Source organism: Staurois parvus, unplaced genomic scaffold (assembly GCF_062004578.1).
Source record: "Staurois parvus isolate SC_StPar_1 unplaced genomic scaffold, SC_StPar_1.0 ptg000191l, whole genome shotgun sequence".
In the NCBI taxonomy this organism is placed as follows: domain Eukaryota; kingdom Metazoa; phylum Chordata; class Amphibia; order Anura; family Ranidae; genus Staurois; species Staurois parvus.
In genome coordinates, this window is record NW_028317987.1 from 5,310,025 (window position 1) to 5,335,311 (window position 25,287).

At 41.8% G+C, this 25,287-nt stretch overlaps 1 protein-coding gene and 1 long non-coding RNA gene across 2 annotated transcripts in view; one reads left to right on the forward strand and one right to left on the reverse strand.

Moving 5' to 3' along the window:
* The window catches only part of LOC149461911 (uncharacterized), a 122,988-nt gene that overhangs the window by 31,894 nt on the left and 65,807 nt on the right, over positions 1 to 25,287 (forward strand). Inside the window, exon 2 of the mRNA XM_089677656.1 lies at positions 5,283 to 6,199. Within this exon, the coding sequence (XP_089533782.1) occupies positions 5,283 to 6,199 (917 nt within the window). The remainder of the gene's footprint in view (positions 1 to 5,282; positions 6,200 to 25,287) is intronic.
* On the reverse strand, positions 4,826 to 15,974 carry LOC149461912 (uncharacterized). The gene is made up of 3 exons (XR_016312754.1): positions 15,905 to 15,974; positions 8,960 to 9,177; positions 4,826 to 5,124 (listed from the first exon to the last, which is right to left on the reverse strand). It is a non-coding gene; the product is annotated as an uncharacterized LOC149461912 (long non-coding RNA).

Consider the following 25,287-nt stretch of genomic DNA (forward strand, 5'->3'; position numbering starts at 1 on the left):
TACACCGATTATACAAGGACCTCACAGTTTAGTGTGCAGCAGGATGGCAGACCTCAGCTACAGACTCTTCTACTTAGGCTAAGATGGCCCCTTGGAACGCACCGCTCGGCGTGCGCTCCACTCACCGGAAATGACGTCAGACGACGGACCAGGCAACCGGAAGTGCGTCAACGCGTTTCGCCCCACCCACAGGGCGTTATCAAGACGCTCATTACCACTTCCCAGCCACTTATAAAGCTTTGGGAGGTCCCTCCCACTAATTCCTCTGGCACAAAAACCTGGATACAAGCATGTCAATCACCGCCATCCATCTGCACACCCATGTGGGGTCCCCTTACATCAGAAACCATTACAAGAAATATATTACTTAAAGAATACATTACTTCAAAAACATACTTTACTTAAAAAACATTCTTTAGATAAAAAATATAAATAATAATACTTTTAATCCTAAGTCTTCAACCCCACACACAAGGGAGAAGACCAATAAAAATAAATGCAAATAAAAATAAAAAATAAATAATAAAAATAAAAATAAAAATAAAATTGAAAATAAAAATAAAAATAAAACTCAAAATAAATATAAATAAAAATAAAAATAAATATAAATATAAAAATAAAAATAAAAATAAAGATAAAAATAAAAATAAAAATAAAAAATAAATAAAAAATAAAAATAATAATAATAAAAATAAAAATAAAATAAAAAATAAAAATAAAAAATAAAATATAAAAAATATAAAAAATAAAAAATAATAAAAAATAAATAAAAATTAAATAATAAAAAATATAAAAAATAAAAAATAATAAAAAATAAATAAAAATTAAATAATAAAAAATATAAAAAATAAAAAATAATAAAAAATAAATAAAAATTAAATAATAAAAAATAAATTGAAAGAAATAAAGTAACCTAATTAAAATAAAAACCTAATCATGAACACGCACTACGGACCTATAACTGGATATTACCAATTCGACAAGAAACAGTTTATATCAATATCTATATTCAACCCATTAGGATGCAATGTACCCATTTGATAAATCCACTTCGTTTCATTTTGGGACACATTTATTAGCATATTACCTCCCCTCCATGGGGCTTCTATTCTATCTATCCCACAAAATTTCAATGATGCCGGATCTCTATTATGATATCTTCTAAAATGATATGATAAACTATGATGTTTAAATCCCTTCTTTATATTCCTAATATGTTCTCCCAATCTGGTGGCAAGTTTCCTAGTTGTTCTCCCTATATACTGGAGCTTGCAAGGACACTCCAGCAGATAGGTCACATGCGTACTATCACATGATATGAATTTATTGATCTTATGGGATCCTCCATTATAACAGGATTGAAAAACCTTTATTTGCTTCTTTTTATCCCCTTTCAGGGTTCTACAAACCAAACACCTCCCACATTTGAAAAAACCAGCCCTATCCAAGAAAGTAACCAATTTTTTTGGTACATCTGGAACATTTTTAACAAGTCTAGACCTTAAAGTAGTCGGTTTTCTATATATAAACAAGGGTTTACTAGGTAACACTTTCCCAAGCGTTTCATCCCTCATCAAAATAGACCAATATTTTTTAATTATGTTTTCAACTAATTTGTAATGTTTAGAATATCCTGTGATAAAAGCCACATCACCCAACTTGTTTTTTCTTGCTTTTTTCTTAAGAAGTTCATCTCTACTAATCTTTTTAACCTGTTCTAATGAAGCAGCCAAATTTTCTTCTCTATATCCTTTCTCCCTAAATCTTTGCAATAACACCTCAGCTTGTTCCAAAAAAACACCTTCATCATCACAATTACGTTTGATCCTAATAAGCTGACTCTTAGGGATGGATTTTAGCCAATTTTTATGGTGACAACTAAAACTTGGGATATATCCATTCCTATCTACTTGCTTGAAATATGTCTTAGTGTAGAACCTGTCATATTTCTTGTAAATTGTCAGATCCAAAAAATCAACTGCCACCTCACTAATATTTTTAGTAAATGATATGTTATAAGAATTAATCCCCATTTCTTGGATAAACTCCTCCAGTGTCTCTCTTGTACCTCTCCAGATTATAAAGATGTCATCGATAAATCTTCTATACACCAGCAACTCTGTGGTTTGTTTCTTAAAAATAGCTTCATTTTCCCACCTACTCATGAACAAGTTAGCCACCGATGGTGCATACTTAGCCCCCATGGCCACACCTCTTGCTTGCCTATAATATTTCCCAGAGTACCAAAAGTAGTTATGTGACATAGCTAAATTTAAACTATTAAGTAAAAATTCAGTTTGTTGTGGTTTTAAGCCTGCCTTAGCCTCCAAGGCCCATCTAACAGATCCTAATGCATCCGTATGCCTTATGTTAGTGTACAGGGAATTAACATCCACACTCGCCATCACACATTTCCCCTCTTCCCTTATTCCCTTAATCAGATTAATCAGATCACCACTATCCCTCAGGTACGCTGGAAACATTGGAACTAGAGGTTGTAGAAATGTATCCACATATTCACCCAGTCTACAAAACAATGAATCTATCCCACTAACAATGGGTCTCCCGGGGTTTTTTTTAAGATCTTTGTGAATTTTTGGTAATTGGTAGATCACAGGTGTTATTGGAGCAGAGGGTACCAGATATTTAATCTCTTTTTTATTAAGTATACCTTTTCTACCCCCTTCTTTAACATGTTTTACTAACAGACTCTTATATTTATTGATAGGGTTACCCCTTAACAACTCATATGTTTCAACATCATCTACCAATCTACTTAGTTCTGTATAGTAATCCACCTTGTTTAGTACCACCAGGCCACCACCCTTGTCGGCTGGCCTTATAACAATATTTTTATTTTCCTCCAGCCTTTTTATACCAATTTCTAAATCTTGTTTCTTTCTCATAAAGGGAATGGCTAAATCCTCCAGATCATGTTCCACCATTTTTTTAAACGTTTCTACACAACAATTGTTAGAGATTTTCGGATTAAACACCGATTTATTCCTCAACTGTGTATGCAGAAAATAATCATCTCCTTTTACACTATTATACTCAAAATTAGTTTTATTCGCCCAATACTTCTTTAAATTTATTTTCCTTACAAACTTATGTATATCAATATAAGTTTCCAGTTTATTCAGTTTTTTGTCCGGTGCGTATTTCAATCCTAATGCTAAAACTTTTAACTCTTCTTCATTTAAAACAGAATCACTCAAATTGAAGATCCCTTGATTTAAGTTGACCTCTTTCTTTTTCCTTGTCCCCCCTCTGCATCCCCTCCTTTTGGCCAGTAGGGTTCTTGTTGGTTCATAGGAGGTCTCCACCCTCCTCCTCCCCTCCTCGGTGGATAAAAAGGTCCACCTCTTCCCCTCATCTGAAAAGACCCTCTTCCTCCTCCCCCTCTCCATGGGGGTCCCCCATACCCCCCCCTCTGAAAATCCTCCCTCATTGGAGGGTAACCATATTCCTGAGGTGCTAGGTTGCCCCAATTGTTAAATGGCTCAAACCTATTATATACTGGCACATTATATTTTGGTGTCCCATTCTGTCCCTAAAGGGGGTCCAGGAGCCCTTAACAATCCTGAAAGGCGTGTGACTCACCATTATCTGGTGAGTGCGGTTAATGTTGATTTCTGCACTGGTGGATGGTGAAGGGATCAGTAACACGGAAGAATCAAATGGAAAATATATTACAATTTAATTTGATTTAATTTTGTCACGGGACTGTAATTATATTTATATATATATTTTCTGGGTTTTTTTTTTGATTTTTTGTCACTTTGCTTTTTTGTCACTGGACTTATAATTTTAAATTTTTATATATGTTTTTATATCAATATATTTTATATATAATTTATTATATATACCTTTATTAGCACATTAATGTTTTTTTAAACTGAGTAATGTAATTGATCATGTGGGTTTGCGCTGGTTTTCATTGTTAACTTTTTTAGGCCCCTAAAAATGGACCCGGCCAACTGTACCCTACTAAATGGTAACTACATTGGAGGCCGATACTTGGTGTATGATCCTGTAGACACAGGCCTACTTGAACGGAGTCAGCTATCTATGTATGTACTGGGGAGAGTTACTTGCCATGTACAGGTGAATTGTTCTACGTTGCTTCTTTTTTCTCTTTTCATTTCTCTTTATAGAAGGTAAAAGTGACACCAGAGACAAAGCAAGTTATTGTTCTGTATGATCTGTAACATTGCCACAACTGCTTATACATGAGAATGTATGACTCGATTGTCTGGGCTGAATGTTGGATATACTGTGTGCATTAAAAAATGTCTTAAATACTATTTAATTTAATAAAAAAATATATAATACATATATATACTGTATATATATATACACACAATGATGTACATATGCTTTCTATATATAATATAGGTGTCAAACACCTATATCTGGATCTGGCTCTCTAGGTTATTTCATGTGGCCCTTGTACCTCTCCTGCAGGTACCCCCTTGTCTCCTCCCCCATCTTGTCTCAGCAGTTGGCAGCAGTGAAGAGACTAGAACTCCTCTGCCAAATCCTGCACTTCTCAGTGAAGCTGAATCATCCCCTCATCTCCACCTCCCTTGGTCTCAGCATTCAGCAGACTCCAGTAATTGACTCCACTCCTCCTCTGGTCCTCCTCCAGACCCTGCACTTTCTGCTTTCCAGCTCTTCCTCCAAAGGAGGTGCATGGTGATGTTGGGGAGGATGTGGGGTTCTTGACATCTGATGTAATAGGGGGGTGAGGTGCTCTGGACATCTAGTCTTACAGTTACAACTGACCCTTTGAGGACAACCATAATGCTGACACAGCCTGCGATGATATATAAGATATATTTATTAATTAATGATCATTAAAAATAAAAACCAACTTTAGCCCTTTATATAGAATTCTGATTTTTTTTTTTTTTTTTTTGTGCAGGTGGATTGACGAATCACGTTTTCGGTCATGCTGGTCTTCGTGAATACAACTCAGTCACATGGGAAACCAAACATCTGGGTGTCTTAATTGATGGAAAGTTTTTATTGCAGTTCACTGGAGGAGTCACACAGGACACAAGTCATATCCGTGTTCTAAATGTCATAAGTGCTTTGGGTCCTCTTCAACACTAATCCAACCTCAGAGGACAACAAGAGAAAAGTCATTTCAGTGTTCTGGAAGTGACAATTGCTTTACAGTAAAGTCCAACCCATATATACATAAGAGGAGTCATTTCAAGTGATTTCTTGTTTGGAACGTGACAAAGATTTTACAATGGAAGAAAAACATATCACACACCAGAAGGTTCACACTGGAGAGAAGTCATATCAGTGTTCTGAATGTGACAAAGCTTTTACATGGAAGTCACATCTTATCATACACAAGAGGATTCACACTGGAGAGAAGCCATATCAGTGTTCTGAATGTGACAAAGCTTTTACAAAGAGGTCACATCTTATCACACACCAGAGGATTCACACTGGAGAGAAACCATATCAGTGTTCTGAATGTGACAAAGCTTTTACAAGTAAGTCACATCTTATCAGACACAAGAGGATTCACACCGGAGAGAAGTCATATCTGTGTTCTGAATGTGGCAAAGCTTTTATACAGAAGTCAAATCTTATCATACACCAGAGGATTCACACTGGAGAGAAGTCATATCAATGTTCTGAATGTGACAAAGTGTTTACATGGAAGTCAAATCTTATCATACACCAGAGGATTCACACTGGAGAGAAACCACATCAGTGTTCTGAATGTGACAAAGCTTTTTTAACCAAGAAAGACCTTATCATACACCAGAAGGTTCACACTGGAGAGAAGTCATATCAATGTTCTGAATGTGACAAAGCTTTTACACAGAAGTCAACCCTTATCATACACCAGAGGATTCACACTGGAGAGAAACCACATCAGTGTTCAGAATGTGGCAAAGCTTTTACACATAAGTCAGATCTTATCATACACCAGAGGATCCACACTGGAGAGAAACCACATCAGTGTTGTGAATGTGGCAAAGCTTTTACACAGAAGTCAGTTCTTATAGCACACCAGATGATCCACACTGGAGAGAAGCCATATCAATGTTCTGAATGTGGCAAAGCTTTTACACATAAGTCACATCTTATCACACACCAGAGGATCCACACTGGAGAGAAGCCATATCAATGTTCTGAATGTGACAAAGCTTTTACAGGTAATTCCGGGCTAATCTATCACCAGAGGATTCACAAGCTTGAGCTGCATAGAGGAAACTCCAGAAGAAGGGGCAATATTAAAGAAGTTGCAGCTGTCCCATTAGGTTCACAGTCCCAATGTCTTTCCACAAACTAGGGAAGACATGATGCTACTTTAAAACAAAAAAAAACTTTGAACAAACAGGACTCTATTGATCGGATGCATTGGGTTTAGTGCTTATGTCCATCAGAAACACATCTAGAAGGCCTGTGAATATTTTACCTTTGGACATTTTTAAAGATAAGCAGCAATGACTGAACTGTATTCCTCATCATTCTCATCTTTATCCTTTTTATGGAGCATTGACTGAACATGTAATGCATTTTCATCATTCACTAACTGAGCTATGTTCCCATGTGTTTTCTTCATTGCCAGAATCTGACCAACCAATACATGACCAACAATGCCTCAGTACCAGAGTCTAGGATGGGGTCCAATGGCTTTAGGTTATGTTGCCCCTCCCCCTTCATATCTGCAAGGGAAAGCCTCAATTTCTCCCAATACTCCCCTGGCCCTTCAGTGAGAAGAAACATTTTCTCTGGATTGGAGATGCTTTATACAGTGACCCCTTCATAGACGGGGAATCTAAGATAAGTAAGTTGAAATGGTGTACTGGAGTCATGGATCAGATAACCAATGACACCATTGATGTTATATCAGATCTGACACACAGAAATGGCTCCACCACCTAAGGTGGTGTCACAGAACTGCTTGGCAGCTGACTATCTCTTGGCAGACCAAGGTGGAGTCTACAAATGGTGTCAGATGGAGAGTGTTGTACATTTATATTAGATCATGAGGATCTCAGAAGGGGATATCTACACAAGGTAAAGGAGTTCCAACAGGAACCTGGGTGGGAGGAGGCGGGATCCAACGTTTTGGGTGGGTTTAGTTGGAATTTGAATGAGTAATATGGTGGGTTTGCTTCTTAAGCCATTAGTTGCTACCATAGTTTTGGTTTTGACTGGTATATATTGCTGTATTTTCTTTCACTGACAGATTATTTTGCTTTTTTTAAAGTTAAATTCACATTTTAGGCCATTTGATTAGTTAAAACCCCAAACATTTCTTTTACTTTCTAAAAGCAGAGACTCTGGAGAATATAATGGTGGTAGTTGCCATTTTTCATGTCACAGAATATTAGCACAGCTGTTTATCAAATGCATATTTTCTGTAAAAAACACTAAAGATAATGTTAGTGCACAAAGAACACAATATATGACCCAATTTGTTTGGTGAAATATAAAATTTGGGGCTGGCATCAAGTATATAGATACCAAACATGTCAAACTTTACAAATTGTGCGTACTTGTGAAATGGTGACAAACTTCAGTACCAAAAATTGTATAAAGGTGACGCTTTAAGAGCCTTTATAGGTTATCAGTTCAGATAGTTATCCGTGAACGATGGCCTCAGAATGATTGTTCTCACTCTCACTTGTGCAATGATATGTAAAATGTGTCGTGTGATTTGTTTTGTGTTTTTTTCAATTTTTATAGGGTTTTAATTTTTTTTCAACTCTTTTTCACCTAACATGGCTTCTGTCATATAGGGGGTTGATAGCTCCCCGTGATACATATTTCTGGTCACAGGTCCTTTTTAAAGAGACATCAGAACATTATTAGACCCCCAATGTCACCTCTGTACCCCAAGAAAGATGGTCAAGCACAGATCATGCCTAATCAGCTCCTTCCCAAACTATACTGACTGGAGAATGACAGCGATGAACCTAGAAATGACATAATCTCCCACCTCCCACATTCATTCACTGAAGGGGAGATCAGAGATCAGATGTTTGATGATCTCCTCCTGCGTCACCATTAACACCCACCTTGTCTGTCTTGGGCTTGCAGGAGGGACAGCTGAGCCCGGTATACATGGTGGGGGGAGGACCTTCAGTGCGGCTGAATCACTTCCACCAGAAAGCTGACAGTTGGCCTAACAAATGTAGACAACCCTCGGGGTGCTGTAGCTATAAGGCCGTGCTGCTGCTGATGGAAACCTTACATTGGCCGGAGTGAAAGGGTTCCACTAATGTCCATCTGCCAAATCTGTATCTGAGGAGACCATAGAAGCAGCATTAGAAAGAAATGTGAGCATGGATTCAGTCAGGCGATGGTCCTGGTGGTCATGGTCTTGTTCTCCATCAGGTCCTCTCACCTTGTAGATGGTGATATGGACTTGTGTGGGAATGAGTAGGAGGGGCTCGGGGTTCTCTTGTACCCAATCAGCTTGTTATGGATAAAAGATGAAAGTGTCTTCTGGGAATTTACAGGGATTTGAATGTTTAGAGGGTTACATAAGTGGGCGGGGCTGATATTAATGAGGGGTGTGTCATATGTTAATCAGTTTCTTAGCATAGATGATATAAATAATATAAATAGATCCTTGAAATGTAAACAATTTATCTCTTTTCTTCTGTTGTTAAAGTGTCACATATATATGATTAATAAAGTTGAATTATAATTTCATCACACAATACCGTGGTCTGGGTTCTTCTACAACACATCCACCCAAACATGTCCTCTTCCAGTTATAGGGGTCTGGTGGAATGGGACACCAGCTGATGGTATCTCTTAGGCCCCTTGTACATGGGGGGTCCAGCCCCTGTGGGTGCAATGCTGGCATTATAATACACCTGGTAGGCACAGGTACAGCATCCAGCCCCACTGCCTGCAGCCTGTCAAAGTCTACACTACAGCTGGACGGGGCTCAATGCTGCACTACGTTTACCTCGTGTTTAGGGCGCTCCGTGTTCAGGGAGAAATGGCCGCCATCCTGATCAGACAAAGCATAAAGAAGATGTAGGCAGGTGCAGTCTGCTTCTTCTACTGTAGGGGGCACCCAACCAGGGGGACATCCCAGCCTGGAGAGGAAGTCGGGGGACACTTGGTTTCTCGGTGGTTTCCCGGTTCCTGGAGACTGTGTGGAATGAAGGGGTCCATGGAGACCTGGAGACATTTTTAATTTTTTTTTACATGTATTAGAAACCATTTCTACCTTAAAATTACTTAAATCCCCCAAATATTATATATATTTCTTCACAACAGCAGACACACTAGAGGATAAATTGTTAGTAGTTCTGATGTTTTATGATTTATTATTTTACACAATATTAGTGCAATGATTTATGAAAGGTACAATTTCAGTTAAAAATACAGTAAAGTTAATTTCTGGGACATAAATGTCATTTATTATCTAAGGTTTCAGTAAAATATAAAAGATACATTTCCCCGCACTGAATATAATGGGATCCCACATAACAGTCGCTGTTCATATTCAGAATTCCTTTCTTACAATGGGATCTTGTGTCCGGATAAAATCTTTTATAGATCCCTTGTGACATTGTGTTCTCATTGTAAAATCCTAGATTTGTAAATCTGTCGCTGATATTTATAATGGTTTTGTCCAGAAAAAGAATGGAGTGATGTGGAGAGATGGAAACATATGTATAGATGAAAGATTGGTCTGTTGACTCCCCAGAGCTCCTTTCCATGAGAGATGTTTGTTTCCCCCCCAGAACTGAACAATGGTACGTTCCTGAATGGCCAGGCTGCTGGTTTGTTGAATCCAGAGTCTACATACAAGATGCCTCCACAGTGTACATTGATGGGGCTGGGAAGGCTGGTACATGTTGTTCATTTGCTCCGGGTGCAGGAGATAGGACAGAATCCCATTGTTGCCGGGTGTCCTCGCTTTCCTCAATTCTGTACTCACTTCATTTACAAAAGCAAACTATGTGAGTGGAGAAGGTGATTGTATCCGGCTGGAGCTCAGACCTGACAGGGACTCGGGATTTTGGGCCTCTTACGTCTAAGACAAATATAGTCTGAGTTGGAGAGAAGATAAAATATCATTTCTTCTCAGAGACATTCTGAGGGGTTTCCACAATTTGTAATTGCTGACAATTCTTTTGTGGACATTCAGCTGTCAGTGGGGAAACCTGCCGACAGATGAGGAGTCATCGGTTAGGGGTGTGACCGCCTGATTTCCAGCCAATCATTAACAACCAGATATATTTCACACAGAATTCAGATCAGTCCATCAATTGTCAGCAGATGAGAATTCCAGAGAAAGCTCCACCCTCATTCCTTCTCCACCAATCAAGGATCTCACTCCAGTTAGCCAGTCACCGTGGGCATGATTTCCTTGACATCCATCATTGGTGTCAGTGAGATAAAATAAGCTCCATTGTTGGTGTCAGTGAGATAAAATAAGCCCCATCCCTGGTGTCAGTGAGATAAAATAAGCCCCATCCCTGGTGTCAGTGAGATAAAATAAGCCCCATTGTTGGTGTCAGTGAGATAAAATAAGCCCCATCCCTGGTGTCAGTGAGATAAAATAAGCCCCATTGTTGGTGTCAGTGAGATAAAATAAGCCCCATTGTTGGTGTCAGTGAGATAAAATAAACTCCATTGTTTGTGTCAGTGAGATAAAATAAGCTCCATTGTTGGTGTCAGTGAGATAAAATAAGCTTCATTGCTGGTGTCAGTGAGATAAAATAATCCCCATTGTTGGTGTCAGTGAGATAAAATAAGCCCCATCCCTGGTGTCAGTGAGATAAAATAAGCCCCATTGTTGGTGTCAGTGAGATAAAATAAGCCCCATTGTTGGTGTCAGTGAGATAAAATAAGCCCCATTGTTGGTGTCAGTGAGAATAAAGTGTACCCCCAGCCCAGCATTGGTGGTCAGTGGTGGTACTTACCTGATCCCACCCTCCCACTACCTCTCTGCTGATGTCACAATTATACTTTCACTGTAGGAAAGGAGATGGCGGCTCCCAGCAGTCAGGTATAATTGCAGTGCCTGGTGATGGAACCCAGAGAGTGTTCCGGAGTCATCACCTCACTGCCACTCTGATGTGTCCTGGAACCTGCCAGACATGGAGATGATCATTTGAGAACACTTGGAAACAACAAGAAGGTTCAAACTATGAGAATTTCTTGGAGCTGCAGTTCCTCTGAGCTCCACCAGGTGGTGAGCACCCTTTTACCCAAACAGGAAGTGATGTCAGGTACAGATGGGAAGTGATGTCAGATACAGACAGGAAGTGATGTCAGGTACAGATGGGAAGTGATGTCAGGTACAGAATGGAAATTGTGTCAGGTACACACAGGAAGTGATGTCAGGTACAATGTCAGGTACACACAGGAAGTGATGTCAGGTACGGACAGGAAGTGATGTCAGGTACAGACGGGATGTTATGTCAGTTATAGATAGGAAGTTATGTCAGGTACAGACAGGAAGCTCTGGCTGAGGTGAGTTGGAAGGAAGTAGAGAGGAGACATTGCTGTGTCTCCCAGCAGACAGAGGGTGTCAGTAATGAGGCTCCACCTGATGCTGGCTGCTGGGAAGGTATATAATCCCCCCGTAGTTTTCATCAGTCCCTCAGTGTTCTTCCTGTGAGCCGCTTCCCTGCTGGATCCTGCATCCTGTATCTTGTATACTTTCCCCTGATTCTGGTTTCCTGCATCCTGTTCCCCATCTCTGCTCCCCTGATTCTCAGTCCCAGTCCTGCCCGGTGTATGTCAGCTTCCCTCCATTGTACACAGTGTATTATAGTCAGGTTGTTGGGTCGGTTATTTGCTGTCACATTTATTTGTCACTTTTGCTTTGTTTATGGTCTGTGGGTGTCGGAGGGTGTCGTGTCCATTAGTAAACGAGACTTAAAGCGATTGTAAAGGCAAAATTTTTTTTTTCTTTTAAAACAGACATGTCATACTTACTGCTGTGTGTGATGGTTTGCACAGAGCAGCCTGGATCCTCCTCTCCTCGGGTCCCCCACAGGTGCTCCTGGCCCCTCCCTCCTGCTGAGTGCCCCCACAACAAGCAGCTTGTTATGGGGGCATCCAAGCAGGCTCGGGAGCGAGTCGCTGCTCTGTGTCTCCACAGAGTCCCCTCTCCCTCCTCATTGGCTGTGATTGACAGCAGCAGGAGCCAATGGCCCCTGCTCTTGTCTCAGCCAAAGAGGAGGGAGAGTCCCCAGACTGCCAAGGATCTTGTGCACATTGCTGGATCAGGATGGGGCTCAGGTGAGTATTGGGGAGCTGCTGTACACAGAAGGGTATTTACCTTCATATATAGAATGCATGGAGGTAACAAACCTCCTGACTTTACACCCCCTGTAATCACACTCCTCCTACTCCGTCTTATTCCACATTTCTTAGGCATAGCCCACCGATCTGGTCATCCCTGCTGTCACTGGATCCCTGCATTCCTTACAAGGGTTTATATTCCTCACCAGTGTACTCTGTATACCGGGCTGTATACCACAACATCCTGACCATTGTACTATGCATGCTGGGCTGTATATGACATACTCCTGACCACTGCGCTCTGTACACAGGCCTAAGATATACTCCTGACCACTGCACTCTGTACACAGGGCTGTATATGATATACTCCTGACCACTGCACTCTGTACACAGGGCAGTATATGACATACTCCTGACCATTGCACACGACACAGAGGCCTAAGATATACTCCTGACCACTGCACTCTGTATATGGACCTAAGATATAAGTATATGACATGTTCCTGACCACTGCACTCTGTACACAGAGCTGCTTATGATATACTTCTGAACACTGCACTCTATACACAGGGCATGTATAGGACATGCTCCTGACCACTGCACTCTGTAATCAGGCCTAAGATATAACCCTGACCACTGCAATCTGTACACAGAGCTGTATATGATATACTCCTGATCACTGCACACTCTAAACAGGGCTGTATATGACATGTTCTTGACCACTGCACTCTATACTCAGAGCTGTATGACATATTCCTGACCACTTCACTCTGTACACAAATCTGTATATGATATACTCCTGACCACTGCACTCTATACACAGGGCTGTATATGACATACTCCTGACCAGTGCACTCTATACACAGGGCTGTATATGACATACTCCTGACCACTGCACTCTATACACAGGGCTGTATATGACATACTCCTGACCACTGCACTCTATACACAGGGCTGTATATGACATGTTCCTGACCACTGCACTCTATACACAGGGCTGTATATGACATACTCCTGACCACTGCACTTTATACACAGGGCTGTATAGGACATACTCCTGACCACTGCACTCTGTACACAGGGCTGTATATGACATGCTCCTGACCACTGCACTCTGTACACAGGGCTGTATAGGACATATTCCTGACCAGTGCACTCTATACACAGGGCTGTATAGGAAATACTCCTGACCACTGCACTCTGTACACAGGGCTGTATAAGACATATTCCTGACCAGTGCACTCTATACACAGGGCTGTATATGACATATTCCTGACCAGTGCACTCTATACACAGGGCTGTATATGACATACTCCTGACCAGTGCACTCTATACACAGGGCTGTATATGACATATTCCTGGCACACTGCACTCTATACACAGGGCTGTATCTGACATATTCCTGACACACTGCACTCTATACACAGGGCTGTATCTGACATATTCCTGACCACTGCACTCTATACACAGGGCTGTATATGACATACTCGTGACCACTGCACTCTATACACAGGGCTGTATCTGACACACTCCTGACCACTGCACTCTGTACACAGGACTGTATAGGACACACTCCTGACCACTGCACTCTATACACAGGGCTGTATATGACATGTTCCTGACCACTGCACTCTATACACAGGGCTGTATAGGACATACTCCTGACCACTGCACTCTATACACAGGGCTGCATATGACATACTCCTGACCACTGCACTCTATACACAGGGCTGTATATGACATACTCCTGACCACTGCACTCTGTACACAGGGCTGTATCGGACATACTCCTGACCACTGCACTCTATACACAGGGCTGTATATGATATACTCCTGACCACTGCACTCTATACACAGGGCTGTATATAATATACTCCTGACCACTGCACTCTATACACAGGGCTGCATATGACATACTCCTGACCACTGCACTCTATACACAGGGCTGTATCGGACATACTCCTGACCACTGCACTCTATACACAGGGCTGTATATGACATGTTTCTGACCACTGCACTCTACACACTACAGAGCGGCAGGCAAAAGGATAAACGGGTCACAGGACAAGTTCAGCAACAGGAGGTCAGACAATCAGGATCAGGCAGAGAATCGTCAGAACGAGCCAAAGGTCAGAGCAGGAGATGGTCAACAGGATCAGGGACAGGCTGGGTCGGCAACAAGGCAATCACAGGACAGAAACGAGCAGGAACACAGGAACAAGACCATACAGCAATTTGGTAATGCACAGGGCTGGTTTAAATAGTGTGCCCTGTGCTATCATTGGTGCCAGGCACGCGTCCGCGATTGCGAGTGCGCATGCGCAGCTGCCGCTGTTGCCTATGCCCTAGTGCCCGCCGGCTAATGCGCATCGGCGTTCTGTGCATGCACAGACCCGTGTGCCACCGCGATCCCTGACAGACATTGGGAGGAGGAGCTGTGAGGTCAGTGTGATGTCATAGGATTCTCTGACTCTGGATGGAGGGACATTGGGAGGAGGAGCTGTGAGGTCAGTTTGATGTCATAGGATTCTCTGACTCTGGATGGAGGGACATTGGGAGGAGGAGCTGTGAGGTCAGTGTGATGTCATAGGATTCTCTGACTCTGGATGGAGGGACATTGGGGGGAGGAGCTGTGAGGTCAGTGTGATGTCATAGGATTCTCTGACTCTGGATGGAGGGACAATGGGGGGAGGAGCTGTGAGGTGTGATGTCATAGGACATATAGACTCTGGATGGAGGGACATTTGGATGAGGAGATTTGAGGGGTCCTCTAGATGAGGCTCCCCTATAAACCAAATCCTTGTTCCTGGGTGCGTCCTACCTCTCCTAAACTGAAGAGTGACCTTTGACCTTTACCATCCAGAAATCTGTCGGGAATCTGTGGAAGTAAGCTGTCATGTGATCAGGTGACGTGCGGAGGAACGGAGTGTAAATAGCAGACAATTGTCTCCAGAGCCCCTAATGGTGGGGATGGATTTGGCGGCGTGCTGGTGCCAAGTTTCCTCCCCCCAGGGTCACTGCAGGTGTGGAGAAAAGCTGTGTAAGAGGATATGGAGGAGAAATGAGGAGGAGATCCAGGAATCAGGAGAAAGGTCAGGGCAAGCAACAGACGAGCGCATCCAAGAGACCAAGCCGGGGTCACTACACAGAAAATCAATCCAAGGAAACAACAGGCAGGACGAGGAATAGCAAGAAGGAGCTGAGAGACAAATGAGAATATTGCTCAGCCAATGGGAGATGATCTCAGCATGACTTCCATCATGAAGGAGATGAGGGGGAGGGGAGGAAGTCACTGAAGGTGACCATAGATCCATGGAAATTCAGCTGGTTCAGCAGGGATCGCTCACATTTCCATCCATGTGTGGCCACTGCCGGATAAAAGCCACTCCCCCAGCGGCTGCAGCCAATAGCTTCAGTGCTGATCTGTGTATTCTGAGAGTGGAAGAATCCCCCCATTGTCAGAATACAAGAGTGCAGTGGGGAGGATTCCCCCATCCACCTCCAATGTGTGGATGGGGGAATCACTTCAGTTTTTATGGTCATCCCGCTGGCTGAACGATAAAACTGAACCATGTAGGCCAGCTTTGGGAGCAAATATATTATCATCAACTCCTCCCCCTGAAGGGGTTCATCTACATATTACCTCCTCTGCCGCCAGATCCAGGAATGTCTCCTCTACTTCCTCATTCATGGATCTTCCTGTCTGTAGCTGACATCACTTCCTGTCTTTACCTGACATCACTTCCTGTCTGTACCTGACATCACTTCCTGTCTGTCTTCCATAGAGACTTCCTGTGTGGGTAGAAGTGAGATCCCCACCTTGTGGAGCTCAGAGGAACTGCAGCCCCGAGAAGCGTCTGGTAGTGTGACCCCGGCCTTGTGCTGGGTGTGTATGGACTGTAGATCCTTATAGAGGGGTCACCTCCACTCCCACCAAGGGGGACAGAAATATATGACTGCTCGGGGGAGGGATTTTGGCTCCTTTGATTTTGCAGTAAATGTGATTGCATTAGTCCCGTTGATTTTCGTATTTCCATGTAAGAAAAGGTGTCACATGATGTCGGGTTCCCCTTTCTCTCCTCCCTGAGTGTGTATTTAGAGGCGGAGCTCCTGCTGGAATGGCGGTTAGAGGCGGAGTCTAGGAGGGAGACTGACAGAACCCGCAGCAGACTTGCAGGAGTGAGCGAGGAGGATCCGGTTCCTTTACCATCGGAGATGAGGAGAGTGTGAAGGATGTTTCTGACTCTGGGAGCTGAAAAGCTGGGAGTCCTATTGGTGTGGTGAGGGGGAAGCACTACTAGGGGGCGCCCTCACCATCCCGTGTACAAGAGGTGGAAGAAGGCGGGGCTACACTACAGCTGACACAGTTTGGAGGGCGGAGCACTTTCACACCTTATCAACTTTTCACTGATTGGTGGATTTTTGGAGTAAAATAAGTTGATTGAAGTAGATGCAAAGTGGAAGCGGTGGACTTGCAGAGAACACTATACTGAGCACACAATATTGTCTGTCTCCATGGATTTGCACAGGATTTGAGATGATTTCCTATAGCAGCAAATCTGATGAGATGAATGAATGTAGCGCCCCCTCCTGGTCAGGTCTAGGATGTGTAGAGTCAGGTAAAGCATAGCTGTGTTTCTCTGCTCACCAGCGAGGCTGTCAGGTAAATTCAGTCGGTATTCTGATTTACAGAGAGCTGGGATTGATTAGTCAGGTCTGCTCATGCTGCTCTGGTTCTGTTGGAGTTTGTCTGAGTTCTTCCTGCCTTCAGGAAGCTATGAGAGTCTTCCAGAACATGGGAATTGGCTAGACAAATGACCAGCATGAATATGGATACAGTCCTGGCCAATTGCAGGGGAGGGTGGCCCCATTGCATGCTGGGAGTGGTATTTATACTCTGAGAGCACATAGGTTCAGTGTCTTTCCTCGGAGAGGATTGCACCAGACAGGCTGGAGGCAGGCTGCCTCGCCTGGCACTTGCTGTTATGTGGCCCCGGGTGGGTGACCTGAGGGCCTGAAGTTAGAGAGAGTGACCCTGATTCTACAGTAAGCTGACTGAGGGGAGCTGTCTGCCAAAGCTCTGTCTGGTGTCACTGGAGAGAGTGGCTTGGAAGATTGGAAGGAGGCAACCATTCTGTCCTTGGACCTGTGAGTGCAAACTCTGAGAGATCTGGGGGGCTCTGTGTGCTTGTTACCCCTCTGGTGCTTGATAATTTGCTCTCATTTTTCAGGAGTGGTACTGCTTGCGGTTGAAGCTGGTAGAAATCCACCATCACGTCCTCCACTCACCTTCACTTGTGGCCAGTGGATATTTTGTGGCCCCAGGCAAGAATTGGCATCGAGGACCTTCATAAAGACCCTGGCATGCCAGAGGTGGTTTGGGAGCAGCACAGCAATTTGACCATCCCTTTCCTCTATGTTGGTTTTAGGGGTGCAGAATTGCTTCTCGTTGGTGAACGGACTGTCGCCGGATATCAGAGTCCCCATATTTTCAAGATATGTTTTAGCCATGTTGGCTTATTTTTATGTTGAGTCAATTAAAGACTATTTTTTGTTACCTTAAAAAAGTGTCAGATCCTCTTGATTGTATTCCCGAGACTTCAGATGGCCAGATAATATGCAATCTGAGGAAAAGTCAGTGCAATGTCCTCCACAAGTAACTAAAGTCTGTCATAGGAGGACCTACCAGAACAATGCATTCATTTGGAGTGGGCCAGGCCCATACAGTACATCATGGAGGCTTGCTATGAAGGAACATTCACGTTTGGATACTTGAGCTCATGTGGTTTGTTTCCAAATATTTCTGCCCATTGCAGCGTATTGACTATTGCAGCTCAATAAAGATCAGGCATACAGGAAGGTGTACCTTGTCCATAGAATAGCCACTGGGAGGTCCTATCTGGGCACACAGATCTGGCCCATCCATAATTGTGGAAAATGCCAATTCGGATGCTTTATAATATGAAGGGGTCAGTTCACGCTTGCTTCAGGGGAAACATTACAACCAATTTTGTTATTTTTCATAGGAAAACGTGGCCGATCCCTAGATGCATTGAGGTACATAGCAGAGGTTCAAGATACTCCATAGAAGAACTTATTGTTCTTCCTAACTATACAGGTGGCACAAGCATACACCCAGGGCCACTGTTAGATATCACGGGGCCCGTACAGCATACCTGACAGGCCCCCACCACCAGAGAAAATATCCAAATTATATATATGGTAAAAATACACAACATTTTATTCATGGACACAATCACAAACAAATTCCTGTTCAATCCAAATGATAAACCTGTACTGAGTTAATAAATCAAACGTTGTGTAATTGAGGGCTCATTCACATGGGTGCTGTGGCCTGTAGAGTGTGAATCAGTGTTTGGTTTTTGTGGCTGTCGCCATTAGCATGCAACCTATGTTACACTATGTGAATGCTGCAGATCCTAATTTGACAAGCATATGGTTGCAGGTGTACAGCCCTGAACACACAGTGAGCATTCAGGGCCACTTCCCCACGCCTTCACACCTGTCAGATTAAAACCTGTGTTCATACAGCTGCTGTGTCCCCATAGTGTAACAGGTGGCTCTAGCCACATAAACAACCCCCTCATTCATGCTGTACAGGACAGAGGACCTGTGTGAATGTGGCATTTTGTGTTTGTTATATTTCTTTTTTTCCCTCAGCCCATTGAATTTAATGGGCTGCTTAACATGTGGAAACATACCAAAATACTGCAGGCATGTTATTTTCCAAGTGTGTCGCACCTAGCCGCACAGTAGTGTGGTGCCATGCGTATTTGTGGCTGTGAATGGGGCTGTTTTTAATAGACGTGTGTAGGTGCAACAACGTTTTCATCATGGTACCTGCGCACATCTACATAGGGCATTGCATTTCTTTGCTGTGCTGGAAAATGTGTGTTCTTGCATGCGTTTCTGCACCACCAATGGTGTGAACAAGTCCTAAGGGCCAGTTCACACTATAGAAACAGTCTAGATGTGTTCCTGATGGGTTTTTTTCATGCCCTTTTGGCATGCATGTTTAGTGTGTTCCAGTGCATTTTGGATGCATTTTGGACATGTTTACATTGCATTTTTGTATCTCTTCCACTTATTTTTTTCTATTTTCTTTGTATTCAATGTAGTTAGGGACATGTGCGCTTTAGTACATTCAAGGACGTTTCAATGTGTTCCAGTACAGTTCTGTGCAGAAACAATGCAGCGTGGTCAACTTTGTTTACAGCACCTGCAATGCATTGAAAATGCAAGCGCTGATGTGAACTATGACATTGACAACCACATAACCTTCTTTCTGTGCGTTTGTGATGCCGAAAAAGCAACTGAAACACATGTAGTGTGAACTGGCCCTAAAGTTTATTAGAGGTCAGGGAACGGGACTGACCAGGAATTGTGAATTCAATCAGACTAGTGGTGAGATACAATCAGGAATCGTATAATAATGTGAGATCTGAGCTGTAGCTGATAGAAAATGATACACATTCACTTGAACAGTAAATAGATAGTTAAAGAGTGGGGCGGTGATCCATAGATTTGCATATGGGACAGGTGATGATGGGGTGGGGGAGGGGGTCAAGTTGTATAAGGAGATGGTTTTAAAAGAGAAAAAAGTTACAATGAAATATACACGGCATGAAACTTGCACATTTCATAATTGGCAGAAGAACAGTACGCAAGTAACATTCATCTCTATTTTTTAGGATGTAGCCATGACTGGGATTAGAACCCATGACCCAAGTGCTGTAAGTTCTGAGCTCTAACCACTAAACCACTGTGGGAGACACAGTTTGAGCTATAATGTAGAATAGTTCCATTGTTTGAAAATGATAAAGCGAGCGCTGGTCACATGATATAGACTACTAAAATGGTATTACACAAGATAAATATAACCACGAACAGTAGTGCATGAACTCGTGAAAGGTCATCCACCCCTGTGACAGTGTACTACACTATTGAGCACCTTTCTGGCTCCTGTGGCTGAGCTAATTTCTCCCCAGGACCATTTGGGCACCCACCCTGATGGATGTATGGATGGATGGATGGATGGAGCTGGATGACGAACCCATAACTGCCAGCATACCGCTGCACCCCCAGATGTGTGATGTGTATAACCCATGCACATTAATACTTTTGTTCTGGTGAGTGTAGACCAGTCCCAAGGGTGGTTTACCTTTCACGAGTTCATGCACTACTGTCCGTCACGGAGAGACCATACGTGCCATTCATAGGCACTCTCTGAGTTGGTACTCTCACATGAAGGACATTCCATTATTCAGGAATGATTCTATGAACTTATTTTAGCACCATTTACAATTTTACATCATTGTTGCAATTCTTTGCACTTTTTGGTTTTTACATGCGTTCATTATTGATAACATGCATTTATAGCGCTGCACTTGTCTTTAACATAGAATAGTTACGTGATTACAGAGAATGAAGATATATCATTATATTGGGAAATTAGAAGTATATAAATTATTTGAGATATAAGTGTGAAAATGTTTAACATTTGAATACAGAATGTATGACATTCATTAGTAAATGCATTCGTTTCCTGATCATTTTGGAGAAACAGCAAAAAAAGAAATAAAAAAAAATAGAAAATTCTAATACAGGTGTACTATTTATTACATTCTAAGGATTCTCTTTTGCTATCAGAAAAACGCCAATATTAATAAAGCCCGCGCTTGTGCGCCATCTAGCGAACATATCCGGTATTGCACCTAAACATGTGCCAGACGGGATACCACATTTACTAATAGCAAAGTAGTCAGTAGACGCTCGTTAATGAGCTTGCTAGACGCTGGTCAGACGACTGATTGATTGACCTGAGTCTGCCTGAATGGTCAGTCTCTGCCAGTAGACTCACATCTTAGTGAATCAGGGCCAGTGAGTCTGGGAAGAAGAGAAGGATAGAGAGGGAGGGTTAGGGGGGACTTGAAAGGTGCTCAGTTATGATAGAAACAAACCAACTCCACCACATTTCTGACCACTGGGTCTGGGTGAGTGGGTCCAGAGGAGGCCTCCATAGGAAAGTGCTGCGGGAGAAGTAGAATCTGCTGCTTGGAGTCAGGTGTGTAATATATATATATATATATATATATATATATATATATATATATATATAATGTATATAATGACATAATGTATAATATAATGTATATAATAATACAATGTATAATAAAATGTATATAATGACACAATGTATAATGGAATGTATATAATGATACAATGTATAATAGGATGTATATAATGATACAATGTATAATAGGATGTATATAATGATACAATGTATAATAAAATGTACATAATGATACAATGTATAATAGGATGTATGTAATGATACAATGTATAATAGAATGTATATAATGATACAATGTATAATTGGATGTATATAATGATACAATGTGTAGTATAATGTATATAATGATACAATGTATAATGGGATGTATATAATGATACAATGTATAATAGGATGTATATAATGATACAATGTATAATAGAATGTATATAATGATACAATGTGTAATGGAATGTATACAATGATACAATGTATAATAGGATGTATATAATGATACAATGTATATAATGCTACAATGTATAATAGAATGTATATAATAACACAATGTATAATAGAATGTATATAATAATACAATGTATAATAGGATGTATGTAATGATACAATGTATAATAGGATGTATATAATGATACAATGTATAATGGAATGTATATAATGATTAAATATATAATAGAATGTATATAATAATACAATGTATAATAGGGTGTATATAATGATACAATGTATAATAGAATGTATATAATGATACAATGTATAATATAATGTATATAATGAGACAATGTGTAATAGAATGTATATAATGATATAATGTATAATAGGATGTATGTAATGATACAATGTATAATAGGATGTATATAATGATACAATGTATAATGGAATGTATATAATTAGAGATGAGCGAATCGAAGTATCCGAAGTGGAATTCGAGTCGAATATCTGAAAAATTTCGATTCGTGCCGAATCCGAAAAATAGCCTAATTCGGACGCGCGAATCAAAATTTTTCAGAAAATGGCGGCTGACATGTGCGGCGACGGAGCGGGGATGTCTGGGAAGGCGCGCAGACAAGGCGCGCTGACCCATAATGCATGCCTCAACTACATGTGATCGCATCAGCCTATCAGCAGCCAGCCAGCCAGCACTGTGTAATGGTCGAGCTATAAATAGCGGCCATTTTGGAATTCTTCATTTGCCTGCAGTTATTGAACAGAGGCAGACCGCTCTGTACTAGGGACAGGGACAGAGTTAGGGCCACAGAAACGATAATTGGGGACAGAGAAAAGTTACTTAGGGACAGAGAACCATTACTCAGGGACACAGACTTGTTAATGAGGGCCACAGAATCGTTATTTAGGGACAAAGAAACGCTAGTTAGGGCCACAGAATTCATAATCAGGGACAGACAGAATTGTTACTCAGTGCCAGAGAATTGTTACTTAGGGCCACAGAAACGTTATTAGGGCCACAGAATTGTTACTCAGGGACAGACAGAATTGTTACTGAGTGCCAGAGAATTGTTACTCAGGGACAGACAGAATTGTTACTGAGTGCCAGAGAATTGTTACTTAGGGCCACAGAAACTTTAATTAGGGCCACAGAATTTTTACTCAGGGACAGACAGAATTGTTACTCAGTGCCAGAGAATTGTTACTCAGGGACAGACAGAATTGTTACTGAGTGCCAGAGAATTGTTACTCAAGGCCACAGAAACTTTACTTAGGGCCACAGAATTTTTACTCAGGGACAGACAGAATTGTTACTGAGTGCCAGAGAATTGTTACTCAGGGACAGACAGAATTGTTACTGAGTGCCAGAGAATTGTTACTTAGGGCCACAGAAACTTTACTTAGGGCCACAGAATTGTTACTCGCACAGACACAGAATTGTTACTCGCACAGACACAGAATTGTTACTGAAGGCCACAGAACTGTTACTTAGGGCCACAGAATTGTTACTCGCACAGACACAGAATTGTTACTCGCACAGACACAGAACTGTTACTGAGGGCCACAGAACTGTTACTTAGGGACAAAGAAACGCTAGTTAGGGCCACAGAATTCATACTCAGGGACAGACAGAATTGTTACGGAGTGCCAGAGAATTGTTACTCAGGGACAGACAGAATTGTTACGGAGTGCCAGAGAATTGTTACTCAGGGACAGACAGAATTGTTACTGAGTGCCAGAGAATTGTTACTTAGGGCCACAGAAACTTTAATTAGGGCCACAGAATTTTTACTCAGGGACAGACAGAATTGTTACTGAGTGCCAGAGAATTGTTACTCAGGGACAGACAGAATTGTTACCGAGTGCCAGAGAATTGTTACTCAGGGACAGACAGAATTGTTAATGAGTGCCAGAGAATTGTTACTTAGGGCCACAGAAACTTTAATTAGGGCCACAGAATTTTTACTCAGGGACAGACAGAATTGTTACTGAGTGCCAGAGAATTGTTACTCAGGGACAGACAGAATTGTTACCGAGTGCCAGAGAATTGTTACTCAGGGACAGACAGAATTGTTACTGAGTGCCAGAGAATTGTTACTTAGGGCCACAGAAACTTTAATTAGGGCCACAGAATTTTTACTCAGGGACAGACAGAATTGTTACGGAGTGCCAGAGAATTGTTACTCAGGGACAGAGAGAATTGTTACTGAGTGCCAGAGAATTGTTACTTAGGGCCACAGAAACTTTAATTAGGGCCACAGAATTTTTACTCAGGGACAGACAGAATTGTTACTGAGTGCCAGAGAATTGTTACTCAGGGACAGACAGAATTGTTACCGAGTGCCAGAGAATTGTTACTCAGGGACAGACAGAATTGTTACTGAGTGCCAGAGAATTGTTACTTAGGGCCACAGAAACTTTAATTAGGGCCACAGAATTTTTACTCAGGGACAGACAGAATTGTTACTGAGTGCCAGAGAATTGTTACTCAGGGACAGACAGAATTGTTACGGAGTGCCAGAGAATTGTTACTCAGGGCCACAGAAACTTTACTTAGGGCCACAGAATTTTTACTCAGGGACAGACAGAATTGTTACTGAGTGCCAGAGAATTGTTACTCAGGGACAGACAGAATTGTTACTGAGTGCCAGAGAATTGTTACTCAGGGACAGACAGAATTGTTACTGAGTGCCAGATAATTGTTACTCAGGGCCCCAGAAACTTTACTTAGGGCCACAGAATTTTTACTCAGGGACAGACAGAATTGTTACTGAGTGCCAGAGAATTGTTACTCAGGGACAGACAGAATTGTTACTGAGTGCCAGAGAATTGTTACTTAGGGCCACAGAAACTTTAATTAGGGCCACAGAATTTTTACTCAGGGACAGACAGAATTGTTACTGAGTGCCAGAGAATTGTTACTCAGGGACAGACAGAATTGTTACGGAGTGCCAGAGAATTGTTACTCAGGGCCACAGAAACTTTACTTAGGGCCACAGAATTTTTACTCAGGGACAGACAGAATTGTTACTGAGTGCCAGAGAATTGTTACTCAGGGACAGACAGAATTGTTACTGAGTGCCAGAGAATTGTTACTCAGGGACAGACAGAATTGTTACTGAGTGCCAGATAATTGTTACTCAGGGCCCCAGAAACTTTACTTAGGGCCACAGAATTTTTACTCAGGGACAGACAGAATTGTTACTGAGTGCCAGAGAATTGTTACTCAGGGACAGACAGAATTGTTACTGAGTGCCAGAGAATTGTTACTTAGGGCCACAGAAACTTTAATTAGGGCCACAGAATTTTTACTCAGGGACAGACAGAATTGTTACTGAGTGCCAGAGAATTGTTACTCAGGGACAGACAGAATTGTTACCGAGTGCCAGAGAATTGTTACTCAGGGACAGACAGAATTGTTAATGAGTGCCAGAGAATTGTTACTTAGGGCCACAGAAACTTTAATTAGGGCCACAGAATTTTTACTCAGG